General features: G+C 38.1%; 1 protein-coding gene across 3 annotated transcripts in view; it reads left to right on the top strand.

Annotated features, from left to right (window-relative positions):
* Positions 1-26,250, top strand: part of ATP8A1 (ATPase phospholipid transporting 8A1) — a 219,516-nt gene that overhangs the window by 8,988 nt on the left and 184,278 nt on the right. For all 3 annotated transcript variants that reach the window (XR_005128999.2, XM_037530697.2, XM_037530696.2), the window contains exons 2-4: positions 20,487-20,601; positions 21,803-21,902; positions 22,868-22,966. Coding sequence is in view for 2 of the 3 variants with exons in the window: in XM_037530697.2 (XP_037386594.1) it covers positions 20,487-20,601; positions 21,803-21,902; positions 22,868-22,966 (314 nt within the window). In the remaining variant the exon portion in view is untranslated. The remainder of the gene's footprint in view (positions 1-20,486; positions 20,602-21,802; positions 21,903-22,867; positions 22,967-26,250) is intronic.

Raw genomic sequence — 26,250 nt, 5'->3', positions numbered from 1 at the left:
TTGACAGGGTAACAGGAAATGTCCAAGATTGGGCCTCTATTCATTATTTTGTGTGAGCTATCTTTGAAGATGACTAATCTGATCTATCTGGGGCAGTGGTGATTGGAATCTGCTTAGTCAGGTGACAGTTTTGTCAGGAAGCTACTCTAGTGGGTCAGACTTATTTAAAATACAAGTTTGGCTCTCATGAAAGAAGCATGCAAAAAGTGATATGCAAAGCTGAATCAGAGAGACAGCTTATTCTGATATTCTGATATTCCAGCAGCTGTTATCTGTAATCTGTATCTATGGGTAACTCTGATCCTAAATTATAACCATGTTGAAAGATATATCCTTTTAGATCTGTAGCCTTTCTTTGCCCCTCGCCCCTGTGGGAATTAAGCCCTGTCCCAATCCTGATGTAGAAGACTTTTGAGGATCTCTGATTTAGCCCTCTAAGGGTGTGTATGAATCACTATTTCCTTGACCCTGAGTGCCTATCACAGCAACTCATAGGGCTCCAGGATGGGGGATGGAGGGCATGCCTTTCTCTAGGAGCAAAGCCCCTGGGTCTCTGTCCCTAACCTAAACTCAAGGGCTCTGCACTTGTGAGCAGTTCTGATGCCAAACCAGGGTTGCCAAGGCTTCTGAATATCATTTGCTTGCACTTTTCCCCACTGCTGCTCTTGGCCAGCTCATCAGGATAAACTTGTTGGCTCATGTTGGAGCCATGTTTAGTTCTGCATGCACCCAATGTCCATAACCTTTTCTCCTAGATCCTTTACCCTGCTCTTGTATTGTCATCCTAAAGACTGTGACTAATTGACAGTCCCTTCTAGTCTGTTTCATGTACTTACATAAAGCCAAAACAACCCAGGTCCTGTACTGTTTCTAACCAAAGAAATGAAATGTCTCTCTTGGAGATTTTATCCAAACTTGATGTGCTGTTCTATATCATAAGCTTAAGTTGGGTTTCCAGTCTACTATCAATGCCAGAATTGTTGTGATAAATATTCTAAGACAGGTCTACTCTACATCGCCATCGGTTGATTTTCACAGTTGTGATTAAAGGTTAGAAAAATGACATGAAGAAGAATGAGACTATGCCATCTTTAATGCAAAGTGTGTCTAATGTGGACAAGAAAGTGGAGGCTTGTATAAAATGGATGTTTTATAGCCACACTGTGTACTCAGTGGTGCTTGATCCCAGCTGCACAGTAAATCAAATGGACACCTTCAAATACTCAGATGCCAGTACCCAACCCCAGAGAAGTAAAATAAGTCAGTAGCCTGGTCCACTGGGCTTATGGACTTAGCCATGGTATTTTAGTTCCCAGGTAATCCTAATGTGCAGCAGTGCTAAAAAAATACTGGTGTAAATCCTTGAATTTACTTGCTTGCAGAGAGAAGGAAGAATAGATTGTTTAATGCCACATGTGTTGTCAGCCTAGAAACCAAGAGCATAGGGATCTTTTTGTTAATTTTTCTCTCTACTTCCTAGTTACCTAATATGTCTAATTATACTGCTCTTAATTTACCTTCTCAGAAACACTAAAATTTATATGATAACTCTCAAATATTAGGTTTTGAAGACTTTCCTTAAAATTCTGAGTTCAACATTCATTTCAGTACAACCAAGTGAAGAGTAAACACATTTAGTTTATTTTTAGCTAGTGCTATATCTGCTCTGGGAGCCTGATGAACATGAGCCTTTCTGCAGTGTCATTACCAGTTTTTTACTAACCTACTTACATTTAGCTGTAGTAGTTAATCTCTTTGTTCCTCTTGCATTTGCAGTTATTTGTACCTGGAAGAAATACCTTCCTGAATTGATAAAAGTATCCAAAAATTCTGAGGGAATTTATTTATCTCACTATGAAAGTCTTTTCCAAGGTAGTGTATGAAGAAAACTGATATGATACCCATGTCCCAATTTTGTCTGCATTCCCCTTTTTGGAGACCTTGGTCTAGCCTTTGAGGTTTCTCTGTGGCCACATGGATGGGTGTTGGGTGCTGACTTCAGCCTGTAATGATTATTATTTCAAGTTCTCAAAAAACAGATTCTGCAGTAACTTAGATCTAGTGCATGGTGTCCAACTTTGTGTGATTGGTTATTATTTTATAGTTCTCTTCTGTCTTTATTATTTCTGCATTTATACATCACATTTTCAGATGATATTGTGCCTTCTACATTTTAGGTGGAAATTTTTTTGAAAAGCTAGAACTTCACTAAGGATGGGGAGAGGAAAGCTCGAAATCATTGGCTCAATTTAATCCCAGAGGACTATTTATTCTTGTCTTTTTGTTTAAAATTCAATGAAAGAATCATTACATGGGCTTGTCTTTTGTTGATTTCCATGTGAATGTAATTAGCAAAGGAAGTAAAAATGTCCCCTTAATTTCCCCAGGTGCAAGAGTGCATCTCCCTTGATCTTACTAAGTAAATGTCCCTGTGGAATTTGTCCTTATGACTGGTTCACCACTACTGTTCTCCTACATATTTTAGTTTTAAGTAAGAACACCAAGGTGTTCAGTCTGAATTAATAGTTTTCTTTATGTCAGACATATTCCATACATTCAATTAGAATTGTCCTTTTTTTTAAAGAAAATTCTGTTGTAACAAACTAATGGAATTATCATCCTTACTATTTATACTTCATTTGTTCTCAGCCTACTTGGTATCAGACTATTGACATAGTAGTCATTTTAAGTAGCATGCAATTTTTTTTTTTTTTTTTGGTCACACAACAAAACTTGAGGTTCTAACTCATTTCGCGCTACCCCACCTTCCATAACATAGAATGTTATGCTAACATCCTATAAAATAATTGACTTGAAAGGAAGTCAGATAAGCTGCTTGCAGCTCCCAGTAGGCCTGGAATGTTAATTGTGGTTCTTCTAAATTGGGTGGTGTTGGGCAAGTCCCTTAATCTCTCTGAAATTCCTATTGTGCTTTGGCAAAAGGGTAATAGTATAAGCAATCATCTGCCTTTTGGGTAGAGAGTAGGCCAAGCCTGGCTGCACAATGGAACCTCCTGAGGAGCTGTAAACTTGCTGATGTCTGGGTCCAACCCCAGAGATTCTCATATCATCTTGGGGACAGAGTTGAGAGAAGAGATGATAGTATCTTGAGCTTCTAACAGTGGAGGTAATGAGACATGGCCAGTCTCAGAACATAGTTTAAAGGTGGGTCTACACACTTGTTAATGGATAGAATGTGGATAGAAGGAAAAAGTAATCAAGAATTACTCAAGTTTGGGACCCTGAGCTCAAAATGAGGGTGCCATTTACTAAAATAGAAAACACAATGGGACCTCCCTGGTGGCGCAAGGGGTTAAGCACAGCACTCTGAAGCTATCCTCAGCCACTGCAGCACCAGTTCGATCCCCGGCCAGGTTGCGGCCCACATGGCGCAGCACACCTCTCCTGTCTCACCTGCTGCTCCCCTCAGCAGTATATTTCAGTCAGTTTGCCTGTTCTGTTCCCTGCTCTGTCTCTGGTGAGTCTTTTCACCCCTCAAACCTCTGGCCTGTACCCCAGTTCTTGTATACATAAATGAATAAATCTTTTTTTAAAAAAAGAAAACACAAGGATAAGGGATTAAAAACTTCCTTGCATCTTAGAAAAGAGTGACAAGGTCCACATGTGCCAAAATATTTATGTGTGTATACATTTCTTTTGTTCTTTTAGAAAGAGAATTTTATCCTAAAAGTAGGATTTCTGAAAGAGTGTTTATCCTAAAAGTAGGATTTCTAGCCTCTACTTTTTCCATCTCTTTTTCTTTGAATTTTTTAGAACCTAGGCATAACTTCCGGTGTCTTCCCTGTGCCCCATCACTGTGGATTTTGTCCATCTAGAAATTCCCTGGGTTTAATCTGTTTGATATTGTTAATTCTATTGCCAGTACTTTTTGCTCCATAATCAGAGAGGATGAGAACAAATTTTCACGTCATCATCGTGTTCTTTTGGCTCTCGAGGTGTTCCATGCTTCAGGGACGTTCTTTGGAGTGGAGAAATTAAATGAAAGCGCTTGCTCTAAAGTAGGTGCAAAGCAAATGTTACTTGAATCTGTGTCTAGTGAGTGTTAAGATAAAATCAGGCTTCTCTGATTTTGGAAATTGAGCTTTTGAAATACTGAGTGGTTTTGAAATCACAGGGAGTTTTCTTATTATCATACATAGGCCCATTGCACTCTGCTCAGCCATGGCCATGAGTATCCAGCAGATCAAAGGCACTGACTTCGTGATTCTAATTCGTGGTACATCTAAAGGCACAATGCAATATTAAGAGGTTTTTTCCCTACACTGGGTGATTTTTATTTATTAGAAGATTAGAAGTTTCTTTTTAAAAAAGATTTAATTGAGGTAATATTCGTGTACAACACTGTATATGATTTAGGGGTATAAGTTCAAACCGCCTCAGATATATGTTACCACACCCACCACCAAAGGCACCCATCATACTTCACCATAAACTATTGGACCCCCCTCCCTCACCTGTTTCCCTCCCCCACCCCCCTGGGAACCTCAGTTCTATAGTTAGATTTCTAGATCTGTTTACGTTTTTGTCTCATTCTTTGTTTGGTTTCTTTATATGCTACACATGAGTGAAATCATTCAGTATTTCTCCTAGAAAGATAGACGGTTCATGAAACATCTGTTCAATCTCTCCTCTCATTGTTTCTGTTCTACTTGCGCATTGGGTAGGGCTGAGGGCAACCTCACATGTGTAGGTGACATTGATTTAATGTCACTGAGTACTGTGCTGGGTCTTTATAATCCTTGCAGTCCACCAGATGCCATACACACATCCTGGCTTAATTTGCTTAGAGTAGCCACATCCTGCCAACCTGAAGGATGCCAGCCATGCCTTCCTTGCTTTTGTAAAGTGACTCCTAAGTCTTTGTGCCTGTCTTGCTTAACCAGTCCTGGCGGGTTCTTTAATATTGCCCACAGTGCTTATGACAGATGAGGCATCCCGGAGCCACACCCATTCTCAGGCCATGTTGGGACATGATGGAATTCTCCAGCTCTCCTTTATGGATTCCTCTTTCTTCTAGTCTAGTCCAGTGGACTCACTGGTTATTTTACACACCATATCGTGACACTGCTGGTCATTCATAGGCAGATGACAGTGTCACACATTTCCTTATTCTGGGTGGCATCTGGTTCTATGGAGTGAAATGTCATTCTTGCTGGTGCACAGTTGTTGTGTCTACTGCCCTGACTTCTCTGCCAAAGTCATAATTAGCAGTAGGCTTTAGTTTTGTCACTGGGTGCTTTGATGCTTCAGACTTTGTTTAAAAAAAAAGGTGAATTGTTTTTTCTCTCATGCCAAGTTACAACGAGGGTAAGAAAACAGGTGCCCATCACACACCACTGACTCATACTGAGAATAAGTCAGCAGCAAAATGCTGTTATTTTGGTGTTTCTGCTTTTTTTAATAAAATGAGCACTAGTCAAAATGGTAGTAGTCATGTATCTGCCTGTTTTAATGTTATAAAATGTATAAATAGCTCTAAAAAATAAACCTTGCAGTAATTCATGTAGATTTTATAGTTGATTATTAGTATTTTTTCCAGCACATTTTTAAGGTCAGACTCATTCAGAACTATAATTGAAGTCAATGGGGTTAATTATGCTGCATTTTAAACTAATTCAATGATGATTATTGATAAGTTGATGAAAACATGCATTGGTATTATAATAGTGGCTCTTTGATGACCTTGCAATTGTTTTATAAAAACTTATTTAAAAGGATCATAAAATTCCAGAGTTGGAGGAAACTTAGCATTCATAGACAAGTATCCCCTAATACCTGAACATAGAATGTTCCACTTTGGTATGATTTGGTAGGTTATTTGGAAATTCAGGAATGTTGTTACCACTAATTTATATGGAATCTTTTATTATTGCCAGACCCAAAAATAGCCTATGAAATCATTCCAATTAGAAATGTTATACTTTCAGATAGTAGGGAAAACCTGTTCTGCAGCACAGACCCTGATAAACCTGCTAGCAACTGGTTATCCAGCTCCTGTTCCAGCTTTGGGGACAGATCATTCCTTTCTCAGATAATTCTAATTCTTAAGAAGTTCTTTCTTGTTCAGAAAGAAATAAAAGCACCTTTCATTTTTCACACATCTCTACATTGCTAGGCCAAATGTCCCCCGTATTATATTTGAACATTTTTTAGGCCTTTAGGTATAGAACTTCTATACTCAACCTTCCCAAACCTTGAATTCTGATTCTTGCATGTCTTCTGCACACTCATCCTGCCATTGTCACCCAGGCACCCTGTCTCCAGAGCCCTTGTGAATTATGTATTTGTTTCATCCAGTGAATCCTCTGGGATCACAACAGACCTAGTCACATAGGAATTGTTTTTTCTCTATATATGTAGCCCATTCATTTCATAGTTTTGTGGCTTCAGCTGCTGTGGCCCGCCCCCAGACCCTTCTCTCCATGATAATTACTACCTGCTCAGTGCAGTGTCTGCTGCCTGCATTTCTGGATCACAAGTCCACAATCCCAGGAGGGTTGACAGGCCAAGAGAGGGGATATAAATCAAGATCCAGAGGGACCCCAAGTAGGCTCCTTTAGAAGGGCTTGCAGTCAGGGGCATGTAGTACGAGAGAGCTCCAGTGTGAGCCCCTTTGGTGGATGTTTGTCAAAGAGTTGTGAGTCTGCATCATTACAGACTCATAAAATCCTTTGTCTCAGTTTTATAAGAACATAGCCTAGCTGAAGCCTTGTTAAAACACACGTGCTAAGGGCTCTATTTCATTTTTTTCTATTGTAAGTCTTTTATTCATTTATTTTTATTGAGATAACATTGGTTTACAATATTGTATATGATTCATTGGTTAAGGTCACGCCTCTTCAGATGTATGTTACCACTAAGGGCTCCGATTTTCAAAAAAGAGTGGAAAGACAGTTCATCTATGGAGGCCATCTGATTCCTTTTTAATCATTTATACTTGAATTTTGATTGACCTCATATTCATTGATAATGACATTATTGTTAAAACTTAGGTAATGCAAAGGACTTTTTTCCAAGGGAAAAATAGTTTTTAATTTCTAGCTTGACATCTTATGCATTCTATGTATGAATTACCAATTTTTAAATGTTCACCATAAATCCTTTAAAAATTTAAATACTGTTATATAAATCTGTGAACTCTAAAAGCACATCTGCACACCTGCAATTTCATAAGCATTAGTTTACAGGATCCATCTTGCCTTTTTAGAACATTGAGAGAAGTGACTTCATCTTTTGGGACCTCTCATTTGGAATCTCCCTCATTCACCATCATTCTGTCATGAGTGAAAGTTCACTTGGGTGTTTTATAGGTTCTTACAGTTCTGTAAGAGCATTCCTGTATGCTCAAGTTATGAATTCCTATAGAGCAAGTAAGAACTGGCTTTTTTTTTTTTCTAATAATTTTCTATGTTCTTTCGTACTTTAGTTCCTCTAACTCATATAACCTTTCTAGTCTTAATATGATTATCCCTGATAAAGAAGGAAATGAGAGAGGAGAAGTAAGAGTGGAGAAATTTTACTTTTTTTTATTATCTAATAACGTCACACCATCTATTGTAGGCATCATGTTACAGGGCAACCCCAATGTGAAATGGGTTGGCCTGACTGTGTGTCCTCACCCACGTGCTTGAAAGGGACTTATAATGAGACTCAACTGCAGGCACGTACAAAAAAGGTTAATAAAGGGTTTATTTACAAAAAGGGGAAATGAAAAAAGGAATAACCCAGGGAGAAAGAGAGAGATAAATTGGTGAATGCATCCGACCAGTTACACTGAGCTGGGACCCCAATAGCACACTGAAGGTCAACAAAAAACCAAGGAGCCCCCAAGGCAAGGCCCACATGTCTGGTTATATACCAAGCCTGCCTGATTAACTCCACCCTCAGTTCCCAGCCATCTTCCCTTTGGTGGTGATGACATTATGGGATTTGCAGTCCTTGGTGCCCTGGATCTCTTTGGTCTGGGTGGGGGTAGTACATAAAACCCAAGTTTGTGGAGTTCTTTCAAGACATCTTTTCCCCCCAGCAATCAGACCTATTCCATCAAGTCCTTATATTCCACATGGAAGGGGGGGTAAATTTGGTAGCTTCATTTTTTAAAACACCTTTCTTTCTTTCTCAGATGCGTGCACATCTGTAATTATTTGCTATTAAGCGTGTGAGCTAATTTCCAATCTTTCCCATCATCTTTATTAAAATCTTATTTAACCTGCTCAAGGACTTCCTTGTAGCACCCCTTTTTCCTCCTTGTCTGGACCTTTCACAATTAGTCAGCTTTAGATGGCCTTCTGCCCTTTTTGGGGGGTCCTCATGATAAATTGAAATGTGTCCTTCTAAAGTCCAGAATATGTGTCTGATTTCAGCTGGTGTGTCCTCTGCCTGTCAAAAGCTCATTGCCACAGTTATGTCTGCTACAAATATCATTTTTGCATTGATTAGAATCCAGTCTATAGAAGCAATTCCTCATCTTGTTTTCTGTACTTTTTCAGAGATAAATTTAATACCAAGGCAAATCAATGATGCTTTTAGCTAATTGAGACTTCTAGGAGATTCTGGCTAGCTATCTGGTAGTTGGAGCATCTGCTTCAGTGCCAATTTTTAAATCTGCATTGAGAGCAGCATACTGCTTATATCTTCAACCAAGTTGATCTGTGGGGCATTTTCAAGGTGATGTCATTGAATTTCTTTCATCTTTCATTGTTCTTCTTTTGCATGTTTAGCATGATTTGATGTTAATAGATGTTTCCCTTATTATTTCCAGGAACAATCAAGATGATTGTTTTTCTAAGTGACTGGCAAAGGCTCACTGCCAAGAAAGCTGATGACTTACTATGTGTGTGACCCAGTACTGGGCATGCCATGGACTTTGCATGCAATACTGCTGATAGAGAACCTTCCTTCTGAGTGTCAGAAATACATTCCAGTATCCGATACTTATAGTACTACTTTTGGTACTTGCTGAAACTCATCATGAGTGCAGGAAGTGTTAAGCTATTTTTTTTTTCCTGCTTTAGATAAGAAATGCTGTTGATGTGTTTTCACACTTGCTTATTTTTAGATCAGTTCCCACAAAGATACTTAAAAAAATAATTTTCCATGTAGGTAATGGAAAATAATTTTCCCTGTATGGCAATTATAGGAAATATATTAGTGGTATCAGGATAGAAACAAGTCAATAAATTTCTGGGAATTTTTTGGGATGCCTGATATTAAAATAAAAAATTTAATAAACATTTATTGCAAGTAAGAGACTTCTTTGAAGTGTTGTTTAAGTCACTTCCCCATACTGGAGTTAACTTCCCTATGTCTGTCTCTCTGGTACTTCCATATACTCTTATTTATGCCTTTCTTGTGGTCGGTGCATAAGTTAGATGAATCTGTAACATCTGTTACTCACTTTCTATGTAAGTGAGTAAAAAGATTAATATTTATGCTATAGCAGTCTTTTACCAAAGATACTATATTCAAAAATTTTGTGGTGAACACTTCAAAGAAGAATGGTCAGAGGAGGGGGCTTTTAAGAGAGAGGTTTGTGGCTGGTACACCTGTGTTGAGGTGGATTAAGGCTAGTTGGGAAGACAAGAGTTAGAGATTCAGATTGGGTGAAGAAGATTGTAGAGTGAGGTTGTATTTAATTGATTCCCAAGTGTTGTCCTAGCTCTGGAGGACTCACTCTCAGACCTTCTCCATATGAAAAGCAAAGTTTCATCTTCATCATTTTGAAAATTCTTTTAAAAAATGAATCCAGGGCCTCCCCAGTGGCGCAGCAGTTGCGCGCTGGGTTGCGAAGCTGCCTGCAGCTTCTGTAGCACCGGTTTGATCCCTGGCTGCTCCCCGGCCACCAGAGGAGGGTCCCACATGGCGCGCAGACCTCTCCTGCCGCCCGCTGCTCCCCTCAGCAGTGTATTTCAGTCCTTCTGCCTGCTCTGCTCCTGCTCTGGCTCTAGTGAATTCTCTCACCCTCCCGCGCTTCTGACTGTACCCAGTGCTTGTATAAATAAATAAATTTTAAAAAAAATCCAAAATTTTGAAGCAAATAACCTTGTTTTACATCATCCAGATTGATGGATATTCTTTGCTACAATATTTTGTTATAACCTAAATGGCTTTGAGGCTAATGAGTTAGCATCATAGTTGCGTGAACAAGAAAGTAAGGAGAGGAAGTTATGGATGTGGAAAGATTTTAGCTGTTGCATAAGTTCCTTAGGGTAGCATGCCATAGTTTCTCAGGCAGATTTTAATATCAGAAGAGATCTGTTCCAGCAAGCAGGGCCTGTTGGAGAAGGTTCCAGGCAGCCAGGTGACTTGAAGCAGGGTGGTTCTGCATCAGGCTGTGGTCCAGGTCATAATTCCACACAAAAGAGAGAAGCCAGTAGTGATTGGTGGCCTGGTCCAGGTACAGTGTCAGTGCTCACATGTTAGATGAACATTGGCTCAATACTTGACTTCCAGCAAAGGGCTGACTAACCTCAGTTTCAGTTCCATAATGTGGAAGCTAACGTATTCTTTAAGTAGGTGGAGTAGTTCTCAGAATCAAATGAAAGGTTTTACAGAAGGTCAAGGATGATCCAAGATAGCTTGGTTAATGAGCAAGTACTTGAGGATCCAAGATAGCTTGATTAATGAGCAAGTACCATCTTACCTGGGCTCAGCCTTTCCTAGGTGTGGACTGCAAATTGACAGTGGTTAGCTCATGGATCACATGACCACATTTAACACAGAAAAGGGAATGGAGGCCTCTCTGGTGGCACAAGGGGTTAAAATGCAACCTATGAAGCTATCTGCAGCCACTGCAGCAGTTCGAGCCCAACCAGAGAGCTACCCACATGGCACAGCAGACCTCTCCTGACTCGCCTGCTGCTCCCCTCAGCAGGGTACTTCAGTCAATCCGCCAGTTCTGTTTCCCACTCTGTCTCTGGTGAATCCTCTCACACACACACACACACCCCACCCCCACCCCATGCCTCTGGCCTGTACCCCAGTTCTTGTATGCATAAATAAATAAATCTTTAAAAAAAAAAGAAAAGGGAATGGTATTTTGAGGAATCATTTCATCAGTACTGCCTAGAGCTGGGGGAAGGGAATTCTCCAAAGAAAATCAATGGATTGTTTTTAAGAGAAGCAGATGCTGAGCAGGAATGAGCAGCAGGTGTCCACTGCAGAGAATCCACACTCATATGGGGAAGTTATATGGATACAATTGAAAATTTCATTTCCCCTCTGGCTCTTGTAGCCATGGTCTAGAAATTTGAGCCATATTGCTGAATAGTTTCTATTTAATTTCCTTTAAAAATGCTTTAAAAGTTGTTTGAGTTTTTCAGTGCCATATTTGAAAGTGTAGTATGTGAATCTTAACCTTTAAAGTTCCCAGTTCATTGTTTCCAGAGTGGTAGCTCCTTTATTTGTACAGCTGCTGTCAGGTTCATAGTCAAACATTTGAAATGACCATTCTGCTCCTACAATGGAGAACATGGGACTTCAAATAAACACTATGAATATAGTGAAGTGAAACTAAAAGTAAAACAAATAAAATGCAAATGACTAAATTATTCAACTAAAGTTTGTTTTGTTCCAGAAAGTTGAGCCAAAAAAATTATTAGATGAGAATTCTTAACTTATTATTTTTCCCAGACAATAAAATAAAAACACATGATACCTTTGAAAAGAGCCATAGGTAGTGCTTGTAATTTCTCACTAAGTAGCACCTAACTTGAGCCACACCTGATTTTTGTGGTGGTGCCTGTTATCGCTGGTTAGTTTTCCAGTTAAATATTCTTTTATTAGATTCCAAGACTATTGCTAGTTTTACTGTCTTATGATGTCATTCTAGATCAAGGAACATGAACATTTAATATGATTTTTTTCAGTGATTACTATTGGAAGCCATTGAGTAAAAGGATAGATCATTGGACCCTCCTGAATATATTTGGGAGATAACATAATAGATATTCTGACTCCTATTACAAGCTTACTTATTTCAGTAAAGTTGCAAAAATAAAATAAAAAAAAACAACAAAGTTTGCAAGCGACTGAATGGCTCTATAACCATATTACCACGCAACAGAATGATTTTGCATTTTGTTCTTTCCTCCTTCCTACCTACCCACCCCTACATTTCTGTTGCATAACTCTTATACAGATGACAAATTGGGGGAAAGCATGTACTTATTTAATATTGATTTATAAAATTATAGGGTAAAAATCCATTATTTTACTATCTAGATTTATTCACCAGGAACAATTTTAATTAAATATTATCTGATTTTTTTTCAAATGTTAATACCTAGTTTAGTGTCCTTGAGGCTTTGGATTTTCTCATATCAAGTATATGAGGGAAAGACTAATTTTATAATCTGTGGATATAGGATAGGGTGACAAGAGCTATTGGACAAGTGTTGTGTTACATTGCTACACATTGTCATTTAATCTTCTTATTAACCTTGGATTATGCATAAGGGGCTGAGGCTAAGTACATAAAATAATCTGCCCAGTGTAAGTAGAAGTGTCATAGTCTACCTTTACAATTTCAGCAATAGAAATAGTAGCTAGAATATTTGTATGCATGTAGGGAGCTGGACACTGAGAATGGGTACTTCACGCATATACTATCTCCTTTAATCCTCACAGAACCCTATGAAAGAAGGTAAGTGGCTAGAGTTAGGTAATTTGTCTAAAGTGACCATAGCTCATAATTGCTGGACCTAAATTGTCTCATTCCATGGTCTGTGCTCCCAGTTATGGTTCTATAAACTCATCCTTCAGTGTACCCTGTGATTGCAATACGATGTTATAATAGGACAAAGATGCATGATACCTAAGCATAGGGTGGTTTTGCTGTTATGAGAATTCTGTGCTTTGGTCAATCACTTATTGTATCTAAAATCTTCAGTTCCTTTCACACCTTGGGCATTTTGCTTGGAGTAGGCATTAGGGCTGTGATGTGGCATCATACAATGTAGAATGAGAGCTTACTCTCTGCCAAGCATTGTTCTCTACATTCTCTACATTTGTTAACTCACCAGGTCCTCATAAACCCCCTTGGAGGGAGGCACTATTGTGATCTCCATTATGTAATTAATAAAACCAAAGCACAGGAAGTTCTATCAGCCATTTCTCAAACACACATTTCCTTCATCACACTTAGCATAATCTGCAATTATCTAACTCTCCTCTAGAAAATAAGTCCTTTAGAGGTGGGAACTTTCTGTATTTTTTAAAATAATGCCTGCACATAGTAGGCACCTAAATATGTTGAGTGAGTGAATGAGTGAACTAATGAGCTGTGGGTCTTACTGATTGTAATCGTGATGGGTAATGGAAAATTTCAGGGATGACACTTCTGCAGGATTATATGAGAAGATCAAAAGTTTGCACCTAAATAATTTTTGAGTAGTTTCCCTTTTCTGTTCCATTATATATACTGTGTGTAGATAAGCATGGCATCATGAATCTGGGCAGAGAAAGAAAGACTGTGATAAAATGCTTGGTAATACTGTAGTCACTGATCAATGGTAAATGGGTACCAGTGAGTTGCTAGCAACAGATCATAGTCCCTGATTATCTTTCCAGTTGTGGATACTGAGCCACGATCACCAAGCACCACTGATTAACTTCTCCAGATTATCTAGGCATCTGTCACTGTGAAACATCTTGATAAAAGCTCAAGTAGGGAAAGATTGTGTTTCTTAAAATTCCCTGTTCTTTGGATCCAGTGGGGTATTGACATTTTAATTTCACAGGACTTGGAACTGAAAGATAATATCAGATTATTAATTTATGTTCCTCATTTTATAAAGGAAGAGAATAACCTCCAGAGATGAAATGGTTTCTGCAGGATCACATAAGTAATTAGTTAAAGAACCAAAGCCAGCCTCACAACCACTTAGAGGGATTAATGATCAAACGCCATTAGAGAAGATGAACAGTTGCTCATTGCAGGCCTGTGATTAATGCTGACCCTTCAACAATCCAGGCCTTCCTGATAATGAAAATTATTGCGGGAAGCTGAACTGGTCCCCAGGAGGAAATTGCTTCTATATTCTTCTTTAGGAATACAAAGTAATGATTACTTGAAGCACATTCAGTAGCTAAAAGGCATATGAACTCTTTCCCTATATTAAAATTCTTCATCCTTCAAAGGTCTAGAAATAAAATTTGGTCATTTTGTAACTAAGAAGGCAGAATTTGGTCTGGTAAAATTGCAGGCTTGGTATGTGCTGAGGAAATACTCAGTAATTTTTTCATTAATTGAAATAAAGTATAATTTGGGAAACAAAACTGCTTTCCTGCTGGGGGGAAAGGGAAGGCAAGATAACAATGAAGTGGAATATTACATACGCTAAGCATGGAATTTTTTACGTAGCTGGAATTCTGAATTACTGAATCATGGTCTATTCATTCTATTTGGCCTAAATAAGGAAAAGGCTTTTCCTTATTCGTTTCAAGAAAAGTACAACCAGAATCATTTATTTGGGGAGACTGGTTTGATTCTGGCTGTTTTGAAGACATCACACACCTTGGAGCGCACAACCCTGATAGAGCTGTTACAGAAGACAATGTTGAGCCTCGCTCATTTCCGTTCCTTACAGTGATGGGTCTATGTGGGTGCCTGCCAAGGTTTGCTCTGTGGAGCTTGCCATTTAAGAAGAGTAATGCTGCTATGAATGGATGTCAGATGCCCAGAAATGAACACTGAGGTTACTGAGGTGAATGCTTAAGTGATTCTCCTGGAGAATCCATAGTGCATGAAGGGGTTCTGGTGAATCTGGTGAATCTGGTGTCATTATCATCATTTGCTTGTGAGTTTATAGTTGATAATTGAATTGAGATGCCCCCCGCCAAGAACTTGAAAATGAGGGAAATGAATTCATCTTCTTATTCCTTTATAAGATCAATACATAATAGGACCAGATTCACCTGCAAGATGATCAGATTTGTTCCTGGGCTAGTAAGGTTTGATGGTAACACCCCCCCCTCGCCCCCCGCATGGGAAGATTAAATGTCAGTATGAATTTGGAGACGAGGATGGTCAGGAAAGGAGTGAGTTGTAAAATTAAGCATTGGCAGTAATTTTGTCAGCTCTCTGGAGGGGAAGGGACGTATAGGCCAACAGATTTGAAGCATCCTGGCTCTCTTGCAAATGCATGCCAACTGACTTTGAAGCTTTTGGACCATGGACACATCTACCCCTTTTGTGGAGCTGTGTGCTCTTAGACTCTTATCTACCCTCTTCAGGGCTCACCCACATTTTCACTTTGACTTTCTACATAAGCCAACACGAGAGAATTAAATTGATTTTGGGACTTTACTTTCATTCCTGTAGCAATTATTTCTCCTCATTGTCATTTGGATTTGAGAAAAAAAATATAAAAATTCCTATCCTAATCTTATAGAATTGGAAACCTTTGTCTGCTGTGAGAGAGATCTCTCCTTGTTATATTACTAAATAGGATTTTGCTCATTTGTGAACTCATCAGAGGGTGAGTGCTTGCTGTGAAGCAGAGGTCTGATAGTCAGGTGACAGTTGGTATAATAGGGGAAACAGGTAAACTGGCAATTACAGGGTGAAGAATTACCACTCTGAATATTACCTAGAAGGCGGTATGACAGTCTGTCAATTTTATGCAGCTCAGCTTATGAATTTACCATTTTTCACTCCTACTATCTTTTTAAGCATAATAAATTGTATTTATCCTGTACTTACATATTAGGTATTTGTTTAGTACTTTGCGTGATTTCTTTCATTTAATACCAGCTAGTCCATACACTATTTCTAAAACCTGATGAGACTGCCTAAGATCACATTTTGTTCTTGGCTTTGCCACTGACTGTACACCATCCACATGAGTTTACTTGATGTGGGGTTTGAAAGTATTATTCCCTGGTGGACTTCAGAATTCACTCTGGACCACCTCAATAATGATCCAGAGAGAATGGATCACTGAAGGAATCAGCAAAACAGTCAGTTGAACTACCTGGGGTCTACTTCCATTAAATGTGTGAGCTTGGCATGCCTTCTTTGTGCAAGATTGAGCTAGGAAAAACTGAAGGAGTTACTGAAGAGTGTGATAAAGATGTGTTCTTTCTCTTGGGAAACTTCCCCTTTTGCAGGACTTTAAGGACAAAGAAGGCTCTGAAAGGCCTGCCTTTTGGGGAAAAACCATGAAAACTATTAACAGATTTGTGGCCTTCCTGTCCTCCCCTATGCATTCTATGAGGGGACGGCACACTGGCAGGCTTAGTTCTTGGTAGTCAAGACAGGTAGATTAAAAGCTACTAGTGGATTTTTATGACTCATATGAGCAAACCCTCTAAATATTAAACAAATGCCAAGAGACGTTGCTTCTTAAAACTAGGGACATTCTGGGAAGGCATGGCCTCTGTGCCATTCTCATTTGATCTTCTTTGGATCAGATTGGTGGGAAATTCTCCCACTGATAACCTTTGCCACCGCTGGGCCTCACTATCTCACAGAAGACATTGCCCAGGGATGAGCCAGAGCTCTTTATATAATCACCACAGCTGTTGGCATTTTAGATGGCATTTTACAAAAGAAAAAAAAAATTAAGAATAAAAATAAACTTATCCAGTGCATTTTGGTAGTTGTTGAATGCATGTTACAAGTTTTCATCTGTAGCACAGAATTTGAGGTCAAAGGTGCCCCCCACCTCCCTTGGAGTGCTGGTTCATTAATTCCAACAGCAGATTCTTGTTTTTTTACCAGAGGGAGTGTAGACTGTTACCCATATGTCAGAACCCAACCTGTTTCTATAGTAAAAGAGCTTGTTGAAGATCCTCATGACAATAGGTACAAACTCTGACATTCCAAATTAGTAAGAATTGCCAGTCTTTTCCCAGATGTCTTCACAGAATATCCCTGAGGACTTTGAGGTTGGGTGCATTCACTCAGATGTTACTGAGTACCTCTGAGGTGGCTAGGGTCACCTACTGAGAGTAAACCAGACACCCGGTGCATCACACAGACATTATCTGCAGCCTTCAGCCTTCATAACTCCCAGGAGTGGGCCTCAGGTGTCTATGGGGTCTCTGCATCATTGCTGCAGGTGGGCCTGTGTGGCTGAGCTCTCTGGAACCCTGAGAACACATGAGGACCACCAGCTCATATTGACTGAGTACCTCACTCCCTGCTTTTGGCACAAAGCTCTGTCCATCCTTCAGCATCTACTTGCTCAAGACACCTCATTGCCTGAGCCCACAGGGTGCTGCTCTGTAAATTCAGCTTTACCACCATCTTACCAAGGCTCATCCATGCCATCTGTGTGATGGAGGAATGAGGCATTAGCAGAATTCTCTGCCTAAAACCATTCAGCCCCTTTAATGGCTGCCCTAAAAAAGTGATCATTCTTCAAATTTCTGTCTCATTTTGGTGAGTTGTTTTTCTTTAGAGGCCCTTTATTATCAGACCATGATTTGGCATCCTACTAGTCCATTAGGATTGTTTTTTATTACTCTGATTCCCATTTACGAGAAGGAGTTGATTCCAATCCTTTCATTGCAGGCGGGTCTTTTGCCCTATGGGATTCTTGAAAACAAATTAATGTTTGAGGATGTACAGTGACACCTGGAAGCATTTGAGATTTCACCTTAAATAGATTTGTCCAGTGTAGTGTGACACTAAGTCCTCAGCTAAGAACATACAAGGATCAGGCTTCCAAAAGTCCAGTGAAATAAGGTTAGTTCAATTTGAGATAGGAATTCAGAGCAGAGGGGAAGCTGGTACAGCTCTTTGTACAGAAGCTCTTTGTACAGTGCATTATGGCCTTTGTGCTGTCATTAAGGAAAACTTAATATTTTTAAGAACTTATAAGGTTGATATCTCTTTTTGATAATTCATATCTTAGTCTATTTGGACTTCCATAATAAAATACTAGATGAACAACAGAAACGTGTTTCTCACAATTCTGGAGCCTGGGAATCCAAGATCAAAGTGCCAGTGGATTCAGTGTCTGGTAAGAGTTGGCTTCCTGGATTGTAGATGACTGTCTTTGCTACAGGGCAAACCCCAATATAAAATGGGGTTGCCTGACTGTGGGTCCTCACCTGAATTCTTAAAGGGGACTTAGGCTAAACTGCAGACATACACAAAAAGTTGATAAAAGGTTTATTTACAAGGGGAAAGGGAATAGGGAAATGAATAACTCAGGGAGAAAAGAGGGACATAAGTTCGTAAATGCGTCCTACCCATTCCGCTGACCTGGAATCCCAATGACCTGCCGAGCTGGTGAAAAACCATGCATCGTGGCCAAGAGGACGACCCCCGGCCACTCGGCCAGTTAAATACTCAAACTGAGAGCCTTGTTGCTTAACTCCACCCTCAGGTCCTCGCAGCCTTCTCTTTGGTGATCATGGGATTTGTAGTTTCCAGTGTCGTGGGGATGGAGTCCACAAAGCCTGTATGGAGTTAGCACGGGACATCCTTTGCCCCTAACATCTTCTCCCTGTATGAAAGGGGAGAGGACGTCTTGGGTCTGACAAAACCACTGGTTTTTTTCCCCCGAGGGAGCTACCTTCATGACCTCATCACCTCCCAGAACTTCACCTCTTTAATGCCATCCCCTCAGGGCTAGGGTTTCAATTTGTGAATTTTGGAGGGAACAAAAACATTCCATCTCTAGCAATCCGTAAGTAAGGTTTTGATTATGTGACACCAGGGGGAAAACTTGTATCTAAAATATAGTGTAGTGAATGATCATTATAAACCATGGGAGCACAGGCAAAGCTGCTATCAATCTAAACCTGTGCAGTATGACAATGTTTCATTCACAGCATGCGACCTCCAGAGTGATGTGTAAATGTATAAAATGTGCTCCTGACCCTGGAAAGCTTGCAGTGGCTCTGCCACCAAAGGTTGTCATTCAGACTTCTTCCCAAGATCCGGCTTGTGTAGGTTTTCAGCATCCTCTCTCTCCTGCTTGCCCGCTGCCCTTTGTCTGTGGTTCAGCAGTGTCCCCATCTGCACTCCCTGCACTTGCTGCATCCCCATGGTCCCTCCCCATGTTTCTGGACATGGTCCTGCATGTCTCCAGAGCCTTACCAAGAGGTTCCTGACCCGCTACCACTTGCTTCCAGTTGAACTGTAGGCTTATATTTTATAAAGTAAATTCACCCCCATAAATTCATAATGGTTGTAAAAAAAGAAAAGAAAAAGAAAACCTGAAGAACTCTCTGGTTTCATCAAGCAACAGAACCCCCACAGGCACCTTTTCTTATACACGTGTTACCAGCCCTTGCCTGCCTTAGTGCCTTTATCAGTGGATGGAGTAGCTGTTCCTTGCCCTCAGGGGAAAAAAAAAACTGCCAGATAACCACGCCTTTGTCATTTTCTTTTTCTTTACTCACAAACATTTATTGAGTGCCTGTTGTGTGTTGGTACTAGTGTTAGGAAGATGAGTAACGCACCATCCACAGCCTCAGGGAGTCTACATTCCCTTGGGGGTAGGCTGACTCAGAAGCAGGCAGTAAGGAAAACTGGTAAGTGTTTTTCCGGGAACAGGGGAGATGTAGAGGGCTGTGGGCACACAGAGAAGGTGCTCTGACTTTAATAACATAGAATACTTCAGAAGAAACCCCATGTCTACTGATCTTTGGGGAGAAGCTGGCACTGACTAGGCAGAAAAGAGGAGAAAATGAATATGGTGATCCTTTCCAAGAAAGGAATAAGGGTCTGATTTAATCCAGTCTCATTTAATTCTCACAAGAAGGTAAAATAAGCAGTTAATTATTTTTCTGTTCTTCTAGAACCTGTGTGTATTTTTTAAAAGTTTTGTTAACATTTCAACAAGGTGTTATCCAGTTGAACTGCTTCAGCTGGTTGCCTTGTTACAACAATTGTAAGATAACATGAAATGATCCTGAGAAATTTAAAATTTCTCTGTGAACATAAATTCTATTTAGCAGAAAGATTAAGATAATGATAGTGAATTAGATAATTGTGATTGCCTATTTAAAGTTTAATGTTTCTTTTTATTCTGTCTTTATCCTAAAAGGAAAACAAAATGAAACAAAAGCAGAAAAGCATTAAATGTGTATGCTTACATTATAAAAATATATTTAAAATTCTGTCCCATTAATCTTTTATAAAACTAATATAAACCAATTTAAATGCCTTGTTACTTTTGGACATATGTAATGAAAGCAATTAAGTTGAACGTTTATGGGGAAAAATGAATTTAAAAAATTAATTTTTAAAACTCATTTAAATATGAGTTTAAAAACTTAAAAAATGTTACTGTTTTTGTAGTACGTAGGTTTTATATGACTATAAAATGCTACCTTTTAAATTTAGTAGGCATATTCGATGTGGGTATTTTTCTTATCATTACAAAGAAAGTAAGAAGACCAATAAGAGGGAAACATGTAACTTTTAACAAATTTTACGTTCTAGAATTCTTATGAAATGTATTTTTGGTCTGGATAATGAGACATTTCTTATCGTTGTCTTTAAGGTTATGAGAAAACAGATGATGTTTCAGAGAAGACTTCACTGGCTGATCAAGAGGAAGTGCGGACTATATTTATCAACCAGCCACAGCTGACAAAATTCTGCAATAACCATGTCAGGTAGGAAATATCAAAGAAAGCCAGGGGACCTGCTATAACTGCTGCACCCCACAGGCCATCTCCCCACAAATGCTTGCAAAGAGCTTGCAGTTAAACCCATTAATATTGGAGAGCTTACTGGAGGTTGTTTGAATTCAGTGTTTCTCCATCTTCTATCCAGTAAGGAGTTTTAATAAGAATGTGGAAGCAGGAAGGATAAGCAGCCGTGCACTACCTGTTCTATATATAGTGTCTGAATAATGAAAGCTGTTCTTTGGTAAACGCCTTTGTCTTAACCCTGCTAATAGAATGATGAATTGTTATTTTTGGATATCAAGTTTTAATATTTTAGAAGTCTTTGCAGCACTTCCCACCAAGAACTCATTTTGGTTAAACAGTCTTGAAGTGTTAGTTTTTGATAGCTATAAAATTTAGTATGATCTTGGGAATGGAGAGTGGTGAAAATTACTTCACTGTTAATTTTTCATTCGAGCAGTAACAGTAAAGTGTTGGTGTAAGTGTTTTTCACTAAGTGGTCTCTGGAATCAAGTGAACACCCATCCCATGCCAGCCCAATGTTTCTGCAGTGGTAAAATTCCTAGATTTGAGAAATGTCTTTTTAAAACTAAGATTTTGCAACTTCAAATTTTAAAAGTAGGGGTGGCATCAAGGTATATCATGTGTCTCCCTAATTGCCTTTTTACATAATAAACAAGATTAGTTGTTTCCAAAATGGCAGTATCTTACTGATTGAAGATATAACTAATGTGCTTAGTGTAGACTGTTAGAGGGACCACAAAAGAAATTTAGAAAGAAAAAAATCCCTGAAAAATCCCTCTGTCTCTAAATTTGTCCAATGAAGGATACTCTAGTGTCTGGTCCTGTTCAGTTTGCTGAAGTTTATTTTTTTCTTTTGCAAGATTTTATTGCCTATTAACATATCTTACTTTACTACAATGGATGTAATTTGGCTCCTAGATATCTTAAGCAGGATGTTTGGCAAAAGAAAAGAAAAGATAGTGCACAGAAAATTAAACTCTTACTATTTATTTGGGCTGTTCCTTTCATTTCTTTTCATTTCGGTTAATGACCATTTGCAATAGTCTCCCAATTGGAAAGAGTGAGCAAATATTCATCATCTAATTTTTTAATATGGTGATAATAGAATTTCATAAACATGGAGTAATTAAGTTTTATGCTACTTTTCATTTTTGTCTTCTAGCACTGCAAAATACAACATAATTACATTCCTCCCAAGATTTCTCTACTCTCAGTTCAGAAGAGCTGCTAATTCATTTTTCCTCTTTATTGCACTGCTTCAGGTAAAGTCTTGTCATAAAATCTTGGTTCAAAGTCAGAGTTCAGATATTAATAAATGTTTTTGTTAAACTCATGAACAATATTCTACAGCTTACCTAAATATAGAGAGATAAGCTGATTTTGGTGGCATTTCCAGCCTTGCTGCAAGTAGTAATCAGAATTCTACTTCTAAAAGCATTTGGATTCATTTTTATCCATTTATTTTAAAGGTTCTATAAATTTTGGATGGTGGGGGGATGGGACTTTTCATAGAATATTAATTTATTTTAGTAACAGTAAATTAAATTACTGTTCTGAACCTTACTGTTAGTTCTGAACCTTAGAGTACAAGAATTGCCATTTTAAATCTTGTTTCTCTTTGTATTTGAGTTTGTTGTAGTCAGAAGAAAATGATTTCATTTTATTAAAATGTAATACATTCATTGTAAAAAGACAAAACACAGTAAGAGGGAAAAAATAACTTTCATTATTCCACCCCTCCAAAGGCAACTACTCTTAAAATTTGGGTGTACATCCCTCTGGTCTTTATTTCTTTTTTTCCCCTCCTAAGCACTATGTATCAATTTAGTTTACAAAAAGGGGATCATAAGATATATATTGTTTTACAACCTGTATTCTTTATATGATAATGGCTGGATATTATCCTGTGTGATTTGCTGTGTTTCTAAAACTTCATTTTTTAATGGTGGTATGATATTTTGGTATATGAATGTACTGTAATTGATCGACCCAATCCCCTTTTGTAGGTGTTCAGCCTACACACAACTACTTGCTATGAAGCTAATTAACATGCTTGTCCAGCTACTTATCAGACACAAAATGCCTCACCCAGTGTTAGTCTGCCAAGATAGTAAGATAAATGAGGCTGATTTTAGGAGGCACTAAAACTTTGTTGTTTTTAAATCTATTATAAACTTGCTTGTCTCACAGGATGTCTCTTCTTCCTCCCACCCAACCCCCCCAATAGCAAATACCTGATGTATCACCAACAGGCCGCTACACAACACTGGTTCCTCTGTTATTTATTTTAGCTGTGGCAGCCATCAAAGAGATAATAGAAGATATTGTAAGTGTTTCCTTTTTTTCATAAATGTTACTGTTATTTTTCTATGTATATTTTAAAATGAGTTTCCTCTTATTTAATTCTTGGTGCAGATTATTTAATTTATCCATTCAGCTGAAAAGTGTACAGAATTTGCCTCCAACCCTGGAACTAATTCCTATTAATTTCTATAGGAATAAAATTTTAAATTAAAATGCTTTTTATAATGTTCTTTATTTTTGTAGCTTAATGAAATTAATTTGAATGTAGTAATTGAAAACTATTTGAACATTATTTCCAATTATGCCTAATTTTTAAATTATTTTATTTTTTATTGAAGTAACATTGAATTATAACATTATATAAGTTTCAGGTGTTCATCACTGAGAATTAGCTTGTGTATATATTACATTAATGTTTTTTTTATTTAAAAATTATGTCTAATTAAACTCAGTAACTCTCAAATTATCTGCCTATAAAGAGGGGGTTGTAGTTTTTATTTTCTAACTTATATACTATAGTTTTTACCTTATTAAATACCTTTGATTGCTTTTCATCTTATTTTAGTAGTTCTAAGTTTTATTTTATTAAAAGAAAATTCCAGTGAAATTTGCTACTTTTATTATTCTATAGTAGTAGAGAAAAGACAAAGTCAGTTCCCCCTTCGTAAATGCCCCCCAAATTTCAGGCTTTCTCCCCCTCCTCAATTTTACCACTATTTTAACTACCTTAGTTGAGAGAGTAAATGCTGTTGTTTTTTTTCCTATTCCCTTCAAATACTTTCATTGTCTGAAGTGACCTTCTATCAAGCCTTAGGCAAGTCATATGGCAATGCAAGGAAAGGCTGAGACATTTAGAAAGGTCCAGTGTAAAGTTGCACAAACGTCAATATTATTTCTGTGAAGATTCACATTGGGATCTTGTTAGAAACACGTGAGCCATAGCATCACTAGACCCATTAGAAATGGGTCAACTGACCATTTAGATCAGTAATCTCAAAAACACCCAAGTGTCTTAGAGTAGACACAGGAGGGTGTATCTGTGAAATATCACTACCTTGATTGGAAGTGACATGTTTTGGCCTCCAGCGGGGATTTAGAAAGATTCTCATCTCACTTATCCTGCTGCACACAGACTCAACCACCCTTTTAATTATGGCTGGACTTGGCAGTCTGTGAAGTTTGGTCTATACTATAGTTTTGTCTCTCTTTGCTTCATGTACTACCTTTTTTCCCTTTGTTTCACCCAATTTTCATTGAGCATTTGATATTTAGTGGCATTGTGCTATTGTTTTTACAAGTGTTTTTCTCATTTAATTCCTTTTATAACTTTGAAAGTTGGATATTTGCCTCATGTTAAAGGTAAGAAAGCTGAGACTTGGAAGGGTCTTGCAACTTGTCCAAGAAACCAGTGGAATCAGAAATCTATCCCATTCAGTGCTCTTCCTTATGATTATGATAGCAGGTCACCAAAAATAATGACATTTACTGAGTTTATGGGTCCCATGTACTTGCTATATATCCTTTTCATTCAGTTTTATAACAGCCCTTTAAAGGGTTGATGTTTTCCTCTTTACAGATGAGAGAGAAGAGGCAAGGAGAGGGGATAAGGTCTCTTGCCCAACACCATACAATAATAACTGGCCAACAGGGCAAGTTTGCACCAGAGCCCTTACTTATAATCACTGCTCTAAATTGCCTCTCCTTTTCTTTCCTTTTCCTAGGAAATCTGCAAACTCTCTAGCTATAGCTTCTAGTACCCTCTCTTTGAAAACATATGGTAAATAACATGGTATCTAAGAAGTGGGTTTTTTTTTTTTTTAACAAAACTCTTACTTGCATAAGTTAATAATTGAGTACTATTAGAATGCAGGTAATCTGGCAGTTTCTGAAGCATGTAATAATGATATTACGAGGTAATAATAATACCATGTGAAATTGTTTTTCAGTAAAACCAGTGTTTAGAAAGTGACTAAAAGTAGTCTGTAAAATGGCTTAACAAGAAATTTACATCAACATAAGAGAGAAAGTTTTAAATATTACTCCCTAGAAAGGAAAAAAATCAAGTAGTTTAGCTAAGTGGACAAAACCATTTGTATCAGTTGTTATGATGAACAGATATATTCATCAATAAAAATATATAAAGCGTATGGAGGTGCCAAGCATTCATTATTACAATGTGTTACAAACTTGTTGCTGTAATAATCATGTCCCAAATGTCAGTGGCTTAAATGTGTTTTTTGTATGTCTTCAAAAACACTGCAGGTTATCTGGTGGGGGTTGGGTGCAGAAGGCACTGTTATTCCTGAGTCACTTAGAAATGCGGCTGAATCAAGACCCTGCGGTGTGGAATGCTGGTCCACAAGAGTAGATGAAAATAGTGAATGGTTATATTCCCCATACAATATAACAATAAAATTTATAAAAAAAAAAAAACAAATAAAACAACATGTTATCAGAAAAAAAAAAAAAAAAAGAAAATAGTGAATGGTGATCTCACTTCTATGTTTTGACCCAAAAATAGTGCACCTCACATCTGCCTTCAGCCCAATATCAGAACTAATGACATGACAAAAGGGAAGTGTAATCTTCTGAACCCTAAACCTACCCTTCCTGTCCGTGAAAGTAGAGAACTGGGTATTGGTGAAGAATAGTAACGTTCAGCACTCTTACATCAATGACTAAAAACAAAATTTGCATTCTCATAAACCTCCTCCTATATTCTCATAAGCTTTTTAATGTTTTAGAATACAGCTTAGAATTGTTGCCAGATGAGATATCTGACATACCCACTCCAGTGCATTTTAACACTATTTACTCAGGAGAACATACATAATGAGCCTTCTTATATTTATATGTAAGTAACAAATGACATATTTACTGGAAAGTACTCTGAAATTGATGGAGAACTTAGTGTTAAGCCTCATCTTGTCAAATTTTGACTATATGGTTAGGGTCAAGGTTGGTTGTTAATATTCACTACTAAATGCATGCTTTCTTTGCTATAAACTTGATAACTTAAACACTAGTAAACTATTATAAATCAGATACTTATTTTAAGTCTGCAATGTTCAGAAACCAAATTCTGGGAATATGCTAGTGAGTGATGGAGCTTTGCAGTTCAGTAGAAGTGGACATTAATCAAGTCCACTTCCATAAGAATTAAATGATATACATGATGCCCTCAGAATGGTGCCATGTGTCTACTAAGTGCTGAATAAATGTTAACTGTATTATCATCATCCAAAAGATCCTAAAATACAGAAAATGGGTTGGAAGGAAACCATAGAGGATTTGAGTAGACTAATT

Source organism: Talpa occidentalis, unplaced genomic scaffold (assembly GCF_014898055.3).
Source record: "Talpa occidentalis isolate TD23 unplaced genomic scaffold, MPIMG_talOcc4v2.1 talOcc4.6, whole genome shotgun sequence".
Lineage (NCBI taxonomy): Eukaryota > Metazoa > Chordata > Mammalia > Eulipotyphla > Talpidae > Talpa > Talpa occidentalis.
Note: the sequence above shows the minus strand (reverse complement) of the source record. Positions and strands in the feature narration are given on the sequence as shown.